General features: G+C 34.7%; 1 protein-coding gene across 1 annotated transcript; it reads left to right on the top strand.

Moving 5' to 3' along the window:
- Window positions 1-3,672: 3,672 nt before the first annotated feature.
- Window positions 3,673-4,950, top strand: LOC126766949 (tigger transposable element-derived protein 1-like; the record flags this gene model as incomplete). Its single annotated transcript, XM_050484600.1, has 1 exon — window positions 3,673-4,950. A coding segment is annotated over exon 1 (1,278 nt), but the record flags the coding sequence as incomplete, so codon positions are not given.
- Between the last annotated feature and the right edge of the window lie 5,494 nt (window positions 4,951-10,444).

Here is a 10,444-nt window from a genome sequence, read left to right as displayed (position 1 = left end):
TTTCTTGGAGGCACCTGGTGGTACAGGCAAAACGTTCGTTATATCACTGATTTTAGCCACTATTCGATCGGAACTGAAAATTACATTGGCACTTGCATCTCGGGAATTGCTGCTACATTATTAGAAGGTGGTCGGACAGCACACTCTGCATTAAAATTGCCATTGAATATACAGGTGATTGAAACTCCAACTTGCAATATTTCAAGAAATTCAGCTATGGCAAAAGTTCTGCGATTAACGTCCATTATTTTATGGAATGAGTGTACAATGGCGAATAAAAAATTACTAGAAGCATTTAATCGAACAATGCAAGATTTACGTGGTAACCAACAGCTTTTTGGATGATGCTTTGATATTACAAGGGGATTGACAAACATTAATGTCATTCCTCGGTCAACTCCTGCTGATGAAATAAATGCCTGTTTGAAGTCATCAGTTCTGAAGATATGTACAAAAATTGACACTGAACATTAATATGCGTATTCACCTACAAAATGATCCAGCTGCCCATGAGTTTTCAGAACAATTGTTACAAATTGGTGATGGCAAAATACAAATCGACAGAACCAACGGATTGATCACTGTACCGAACAATTTTTGTACAATTACAAAATCGATAAATGCATTGATTGAATGTGTTTTTCCAAATATTCTTCAGAATTACAGAAACCATGATTGGTTGACAGAACGCGCCATTTTAGCACCGAAGAACATTCATATCAATGCATTAATTTTCAAATTCAAGCAAAACTCCCAGGCGTAGTCACGACATACATATAAATCAATTGACAGTGCTATGAATCAAGATGAGGCAATGAATTATCCAACTGAATTTTTGAATTCTTTAGAACCGGCTGGTATGCCACCGCATTGCTTGAATCTGAAAGTGGGTTCTTTGATTATATTATTGCGAAATATTAATCCACCAAAACTGTGTAATGGCACCAGATTGGCAGTGAAAAATTTATTGACAAATTTGATTGAAGCTACGATCTTAACTGGTAAATCAAAAGGAGAAAATTGTTTAATACCGCGTATCCCTATGATTCCAACTGATATGTCATTTGAATTCAAACGATTACAATATTCTGTGCGTTTATCATTTGCGTGTCCATTAACAAAGCTCAAGGGCAAACACTTAACGTTTGTGACGTGAATTTGGAGGAATCATGTTTTTCACATGGTCAACTTTATGTTACCTGTTCCAGAGTCGGTACCCCCAGCCGTTTGTTTATTCATGCTCAAAATGGAAAAACAAAAAATATTGTTTATTCAAATGTTTTGGATTCATCTTACTGAAGTTGACATAAAGCCGTAACGGCAGTGCATTAGTAAGAATTCCAAAATCTTATGTCTATATATATAAAAATGAATGCCATTTTTCGTTGTGACTTTATAACTCAAGAATAGGTAGCAAATAATTAAATATATATATTTTTTCATAAATGAGTTTGATTTAATATTTCACTTCATACGTAGCGAAGCACGTACCGGGCCGCTATAAACATTATATGTATTCATTGTATTGCTTTCAAAAAATCATAAAGTTCTGCTTATCTGTAACACCACATTCATTTACTACAAAGGTACAAAGTTCGCCGGGTCAGCTAGTATATTTATAGTAACGCACTTCCCTTGCATTTGAAGGTTCAGCGACTGGCGTTAGCAGCCATACTTTTTCTTCTTCTTCTGTACATCATGCGGCACCAATTCACTTATAAGTAATTTACATAGCGATTTTGGGAATCGAAATCTATTAATGAATGTTGTGTCCTGCATACTAAAAGGATCGCTTTTGTCTCGCAAACCCTTTAACACTTTCCTCCTACCGACCGATTCCTCCTCCTCAACAATTGCCGCATATACAAATAATAGTTCCTCCATGCTAATTATAACACTCAATTCTCAATTTTTAAAAAAAATGTAAAATATTGATTTAAAACAAAACAAACACAGATGTTTTCTATTATGATGGCTGCTTTCACACATCACAGATATTTGTGATAATAGTGAGCATTTGAGCTTTTGAATTTTCGCCAGAATAAGGTAACCCTCACTATAGTAAGAAACATCATTGTAGTGAGGTTGGTGACTTTTGTGAGGGCATAAGAATGGGGCTGTTAGTCATCGAGCTTCCGTTTGCTTGTCATGTTATTGATTTATTTTATTGATATATTATGTATAAAGATTAACTTTTAGAGATAGCATTATTAATCACCTTTAAATTATATGCAAATTGGTAAATAAATTTGTGTATATCGATTAACTGTTATCAATGAAATAAATTAATAACATGACAAGCAAACGGAAGCTCGATAACTCCATAAATTAATTACTCTTACTTTAATTAAAGTTTTGAACAACCAAGCACTAATTATTTAAAAGCCAGAATAATTTTACTGTATTATCTTCACTACAATATGAATTTAATTTACACTTCAGTCTAAGTAAGACGTGGCTGGTTATCTTAACATCAAAAATTTAAAAAGTAAGAATAATGGAATATTTTATTGCAAATTATTTGTCTATTTATAAGATAGCTTACATCTCAATTTTCAATCGCATTTTTTATACCCTGAAGTTTGTAACACCCAGAAGGAATCGCCGGAGACCCTATAAGTATATATGTAAGTATGTATATAAATGATCAGTATGTCGAGCTGAGTCGATTTAGCAATGTCCGTCTGTCTGTCCGTTTCGAAATAGTTTTAAAATTTCGCAAATGTCATGTTCTCTTCAAGAAGCTGCTCATTTGTCGGAACGGCCGATATCGGACACTATAACATTTAGTTGCCATACAAACTGAACGATCAGAATCAAGTACTTGTATGGATAGCTTTCACATTTGATAAGATACATTCACGAAATTTGGTATATATTATTTTCTAAGACAACAATGTAATCTTCGAAGAAATTGTTCAGATCGGTTAACGATAGCATATAGCTGCCATACAAACTGAACGATCGGAATCAAGTCCTTGTATCGATAACTTTTACATTTGATAAGATATATTGACGAAATTTGGTACATATTATTTTCTAAGACAATAGCATATAGCTGCCATATAAAGTGAACGATCGGAACCAAATGCTTGCATGGAGACCCTATATTTGAAAAGATATATATTTACGAAATTTGGTATATATTATTTTCTAAGGCAACAATGTAATCTCCGAAGAAATTGATCAGATCGGTTGACTATAGCATATAGCTACCATACAAACTGAACTATCGGAATCAAGTTCTTGTTTGGATAACTTTCACATTTGATAAGATAAGTATATTCACGAAATTTGGTATGTAATACCCCGACTTACGCTACCCCGTTTTACGCGAATTCGAAGATACGCGGTTTTTCATTTTGATTGCCGCGCGCATCGGCTCTCTCGCTCCGCCCACTCAGTGTTCAATTTGCGACAGGTTTAAACGTGTTCCGAGTGAAATTGTTTTAAGTGCGCAGTGCGTTTTACTTATAATTTCTAATTATGTCGTCTAAAAGAACGAAAAATGAGTAATTTGAGCCTAACAAGAAAAGAAAAACACTGTCTTTGGAGTGTAAACTGAATATAATTAAAGACTTTGAAGCAAAAATGAAAATTTGTGAATTGGCAAAGAAATTTGACCTACCGGAATCAACAGTCCGAACGGTTGTAAAAGGTAAAGAAAAAATTATGACCGCTGTGAAAGACTCTCAATCTTTGAATTCAAGTATCATCCGTAAGCGTCACGGTATTATCGCACAGATGGAAACATTGCTACAGTCATGGTGTGATAATCAAGTAAGAGTGAAAAATTGTCCTGTTGATCAAAATACAGTGTGCTTTCAAGCAAAGCAGATTTTTGAAAAACTAAAAGAAGAAGCTGGGGAGGCGGCTGAAAATGAAGTGTTTAAAGCTAGTAACGGCTGGTTCAGCCGATTTAAGAGTCGTTGTAATTGGCATAGCATCGCAGAGAGTGGAGAAGCGGCAAGCGCTGATAAAGAAACTGCATCTCTCTATCCAGAAAAACTCAAAACAATGATAGATGAAGGTGGCTACACTAGTCAAACTATTTTCAACGTAGATGAAACAGGTCTTTTTTGGAAGAAAATGCCTAAAAGAACTTTTATTGCGCGTGAAGAGAAAACTTTTCCAGGTTTTAAAGCCGCCAAGGATCGATTAACAGTGATGGTTGGTGCGAATGCAGCTGGAGATTGTAAATTAAAACCTCTCTTAGTTTATCGCTCAGAAAATCCAAGAGCCTTTAAAAATAAATCTAAAGCTGGTTTGCCTGTCATTTGGAAGTCTAATGCAAAAGCTTGGGTGACAGCTTCTCTTTTTGAAGACTGGTTTGGCCATCATTTTATTCCTGAAGTCGAACGTTACTGCCGATTAAAAGAAATCCCATTTAAAGTGATGCTACTAATTGACAATGCGCCAGGTCGTCCTCCCGCAACTCTAATTAATTTCGATCCACGTGTGGAAGTTGTATTTTTGCCACCAAACACTACCAGCTTGCTTCAACCAATGGACCAGGGAGTCATTAAAACATTTAAAGCTTACTACACAAGCCGGTCATTTGCACATCTACATGAAGCTATGAGACAAAACAATGAGCTTTCTGTTAAAGACTTTTGGAAGCAATTCAATGTTTTAGATGCTGTAAGAATTATTGGACAATCTTGGAATGAGGTTTCACAAAAAACTCTCAATGGTGTCTGGAAAAAACTGTGTCCATTTTTTTTCACCTCTGAAACCCAAGGAGAAACCATTTCAGATCCTGAACAAATCGATAGCATAATAGAAGAAGTGGTCGATATCGCCAAGCAATTAAATTTAGAGGTCGATAATGATGACGTTCAAGAATTGCTAGATTCACACAATCAAGAGCTAACAATTGACGAGGTTATAGAAATGCGTAAGTATGAGCAAGATATTGACCAAACTGATTCGCTAGACCCAGTTGAATCGGTAAATCAAATGACAATTGCAAACTTAACAGAAGGGCTCAATTCAATTGAAAAGGGGTTACAAATTTTAGAAAAAATTGATTCTAATGAAGAACGCATTTCTACTACAAAACGAGGGATAAAAAAATTACTGGTATGCTACGAGGAAATTTAAGTGAAAAATTTAACTCGTCAGGCAACACTGTTAGAATATATGAAGCCTTCGACATCAAAATAACTTCGGTTTAGCTTACTTTATTCATAACAATGTAATATTTTTTTATTATCCTACACTTTATTAAACATTTTTCTTCTAAATTATTGTTTTCTTTAAACTCTGGTCCCGATTAAACAAACTTTATATGTATTTATATGCAACGTTGAACCCCGACTTACGCGAATTCGACTTACACGGCAACCGCTCGGACCCACCTATCGCGTAAGTCCGGGGTATTACTGTCTATTATTTGCTAAGACAACAATGTAATCTCCGAAGAATTTGTTCAGATCGGTTAACTATAGCATATAGCTGCCATACAAACGAAATGATCAGAATCAAGTTCTGTATGGACAACTTTCACATTTGACAAAATATATTCACTAAATTTGGTATATATTATTTTCTAAAACAACTATGTAATCTCCGAAGGAATTGATCAGATCGGTTAACTATAGCATATAGCTGCCATACAAACTGAACGATCGGAATCAAGTACTTGTGTGGACAACTTTCACATTTGACAAGATATATAGATTATTTTTTAGCTCAACAATGTAATCTCTAAAAAGCTTGTTCAGAACGGATTACTATAGCATATAGCTTCCTTACAAACTGAACACATAGTTACTAACAGAAATGAACCTGTGAAGGGTGTATAGCTTCGGTGCAACCGAAGTTAACGTTTTTTCTTGTTTTTATTTCAAATTCTTTGTCTATTATTTGGCAGTGACAATTACCCGCTAGCTCCAAAAGATTCTAACAGATGGCGCTATGCTAAAAATTTAAACTTGTAATACCATGTTCAGACCGACACTTATGCCCGGTTTCACAGTCCATACTTAAGTTGTGCCTAAATAAAATCTTAGCTAAGTATTGTTGCAAACTGAGTGGTCGTTTGCGTTTCACAGTCAATGCACAATTTCTATAAAATTTTATTATGATATATGGCAACGTTATGGGCAACATATGTTTTACAAATGTCATTCACAAAAATATTTTTTGAAATATTTAAATTATAACAGACAATACATAAATTTGCGAGGAAAATTATATCAAAAATTGATGAAAACAACAAAAGAACCCCAAATTTCATCACTAGCGAGTCGGAGCACCTATGGGAACTGAAGGAAAAGTATAAGCTGTTATTGAGTGCAAACGAACGGACACTTGCCCTACGCTACGAAAGATGTCGCTGAAAATTCAAAGCAAATTCAAAACAAAAATCAGCTGTTATTTAAGCACTGCTTAAGTCTCCCCTTTTCAGTACTTAAGCATTACATAAGTATGAACTGTAAAACAATATTTTCCTGTTTTATCTTAAGTACAACATAAGTATGGACTGTGAAACCGGGCCTTGATCACACGATTTCGGCTGTTGAATGGATTATCCCACTAATCTTAAAAATTTATCAAGATTTCGCCATACAAAAATGACAGTTCCAAATCACTTCATTGAAATGATTTGAAACTGATCCACGCTAAATCTCTCTGTGCGACTCTGATTTTGCGCAATCTACTTGTCAGCACTGGAAATCTTTTACATTATCACAGCTGATTTGGACAATACAAAGGGGAAAAAATGTTAACAAACAAATTTTTTTTAAAGCAATGAATCTAATTTCATCTGAAAATCGACTTAACAAATGAAAAAATGCATCCATTATTTCTATTATATGGAAAATATTAAAAAAATCCGTATTTTTATTTCAAAATACTATATGACAATCTTTTCTTTTGATATATATTAAGCGATGTGAATTCTTGAATGACAATAACAGCTGTTTTTTGATCTTTCTAACGGCAGTGAGAACACTGTTGGGTTATGAAATGCTTAAATATAATCTAATCTTTTAAATTTTCGGTCTGAACATGGTATAAGGTACACATAACTTAAATTTATTTTGAGTTTTAATATAAAAATATAAATTTAGGTTATTCCTTAGTTTTAGCAATACGTAGTTATTGTGCTATTATATTTGTATTTTTAACATAGCGCCATTTATTGAATTCAATCCAATCAATAATTATCACCATCGGATAGAATCTTTTGGAGCTAAGGGACAATTGTGACTGCCAACTAGTAGACAAAGAATGTGAAATAAAATTTTATTGCGATTGAAAATTGAGATGTAACCTATCCTATCAATAGACAAATAATTTGCAACAAAATATTATATTATTCTTACTTTTTAAATTTTTGATGTTAGGATAACTAGCCACGTCTTACTTAGACTGAAGTGTAAATTAAATTCAAATTGTAGTGAAGATGATAGAGTAAAATTATTCTGGCTTTTAAATAATTAGTGCTTGGTTATTCAAAACTTTAATTAAAGTAAAAGTAACTAAATTTAGTTATCAAGCTTCCGTTTATTTCATTGATAATAGTTAATCGAAATACACAAATTTATTTACCAAATTTGCAGATAGTTTGAAGGTGATTAATAATGCTATCTCTAAAAGTCAATCTTTATACATAACCTATCAATAAAGTAAATCAATAACATGAGAAGCAAACGGAAGCTCGATAACTAAATTTAGTTACTTATATCCTGGAACCTTAGCACCTCTTATCATCGCAAGACATAAGGCTGAGCTCAGGCCACCAAGGGTTACAGCTTGGCGAACTGTTGACGGCCTAAGTTCTTAGGTTAGCTGCGAATACCCAATAAGCAGTCCCTGACCAAGAGCGACAAGAGAGGAGGGTTCGGCTTAAAAGGCCTGAAGCATCCTACGAATCTCCGGTGACGAGGTGAATAGATGCCGCCTCAAAATAAGCATCCACAACCCCATAGAGGGTGGCCTCGAGGGATCACCTACCCACGAGAGGGAGGCAACATAGCGACGCGGGACGCTACAACGGAAATCGCAAGGAAAAGAAATCCCCAATTGTAAATGCTCGGCCGGGGCAACAGACAGAACAGCCGTTACATTAAGTGTAGAACATAGACGAAAAGTGCTTGTTAAAGTGCAGAGAACAGCAGCCTTGAGAGTCGCCTCGGCGTACCGCACTGTATCCGAATCCGCAGTGCTAGTGATAAGCGGCGTCATCCCAATAGACCTTCTCGCAAAGGAGGGAAGACAACTCTGGCTATGGAAGAAAGACGGAATAGAAATACACATGGCCACAAGACAACAGGCGAGGAAGCAAACTCTCGAACTCTGGCAAGATCGGTGGACAAGGGGGTGCAAAGAAAGATGGACCGCAAAACTGATTAAAGAAATAGAGAAGTGGCACAGTAGAAAACACGGCGAGGTAAATTACTATATAACACAGATGCTGTCCTGTCACGGGTATTTCCGAAAATACCTATACAAGGTGGGAAAAGCAGAAAGCCCAGCATGCATTTACGGAGACGAACCACTAGACGATGAAAACCATACCATTTTCAAGTGCCACTGGTGGAAAGAAGCACGGAGGACTGTACAAAACAAACTCGGAGAACTAAGTGCGGAAAATCTCTTAGAAAAAATGATATGATATCTAAGAGATTATATAATTGCGTCGTACGTGGAACACGTTCTACGCAGTAAAAAAAAGAGACACGGACGCAGATTGCCAATAGAAGACGAGCCAAATAGCTTGATGCTGGCTACTAAATCGCAGGCATCCCTGGACGCAGGGAGAGTAGAAATAGACCTGTAATGGGTCCATCTTGGAAACCTTGCCCTGAAGTAATGCGAAAGCGGCCCCGGGGTAGGGGAAAACATTCCATGATAGAAGGGGGGAGTGTTTTAGTGGGTACACCACTCACGTAGGATGACGATCCCTAAAAAAAAAACAAAAATAAAAGAAAAATCATCGCAAGACATACATAAGTATCATACACAGCGATTTAATGCATAACAAATTTAATAATATAACAATGTGATAATACTTACATGAATATATTTTAATTAAAGTTTTGAACAATCAAGCACTAATTATTTAAAAGCCAGAATAATTTTACGGTATTCACTATAATATGAATTTAATATACACTACAGTCTAAGTAACATGTGGCAGGTTATCCTAACATCAAAAATTGAATAAGTGAGAATAATGGAATATTTTATCGCAAATTATTTGTCTATTGATAAGATAGCTTACATCTCAATTTTCAATCGATTTTTTTTTTATTTCAACTTCTTTATCTATTATTTGGCAGTGACAATTGTCCGTTAGCTCCAAAAGATTCTAACAGATGGCGGTAATTATTGATTGCATTGAGTAAATATTCTACAGATGGCGCTATGATAAAAATTTTTTGGCAGCACTGCGCCGTGTTTTCTGCCATCTATCGGTAAATGTTATGTAACTTTTTATAATTGAATTGTCATTTTGTAACACTTCCTTTTTTTTGGAGATTGAATAAAGCACGACGTGTAACGTGCTAAATTGGTGACCCCGATCTTCGTTTGATTATTTATGAGCACTTCGCAGTATAACTTGCGTTAGTTAATTTTTACATAAAGTAAAAATGAGTCAAAGTAATATACAGTATGTCAAGAAACTCTTTACACACTGAAAAAAGACATATTTTTTCACTTTGCGTGCAAAAATAACGTCTTTTGTTATTAATTTTCAATATTTTTTTAATGCAGAACTATTATTTAGCAAATTTTAAATTAGCATGTTTCACAATAAAAACAGTACAACGAGAGGGAAAATTTTAAAGTACGAAAATATGAATTTACACATTACTCTTTACACAAAGTACTTAAGCTACAGTTTAATGAATATGTATATTTAACAATTTATACTATCTTAAACTAATTTTAGTATTTAGTGTGGCCCCCCTAGCTTCAACTACGAGCCTGGTGCGATTTTTCATGGAACTGACCAGCTTTTGTACATATTGAGCACGACAAACTGCAAGCGACATCTGTCAAATATTAAAAATCACACGTTTTTAGAGACACAGTTTTGTACTAGTTGTGCAGCTGCCTCAATACCTGTGTCCCTAAGAACGTGTGTATTCTAATATCTGTCGCGCTAGTTAAGGAATGTATTCCTTATAATAGTAACAAACATCAAAACAACCTTTTGTCTCAGTAAACAGAATGCAGAAACAACCTTGAGTTCGAACAATTGAAATGCACTATCACTACAAGAAACAATCCTAAACAAACAAGTATCAAAAAAACATTGAGCTTGAATAGCACAACAACCTTATCTTAAAACAAAGCAAATGTTTTTAAGCAAACAATATATAAATTAACGACTTATTAGTTACAAAGTCGTAAAAAAATATTTTTGTGGTCAAATTGACCTTTATTGTTTAAAATCCAAATAACAACTAAAACTTAATTTACAATT

The sequence above is a fragment of the Bactrocera neohumeralis genome, unplaced genomic scaffold (assembly GCF_024586455.1).
Source record: "Bactrocera neohumeralis isolate Rockhampton unplaced genomic scaffold, APGP_CSIRO_Bneo_wtdbg2-racon-allhic-juicebox.fasta_v2 ctg3207, whole genome shotgun sequence".
Classification (NCBI taxonomy): domain Eukaryota; kingdom Metazoa; phylum Arthropoda; class Insecta; order Diptera; family Tephritidae; genus Bactrocera; species Bactrocera neohumeralis.
This window is presented reverse-complemented; position numbering and strand designations above follow the sequence as displayed.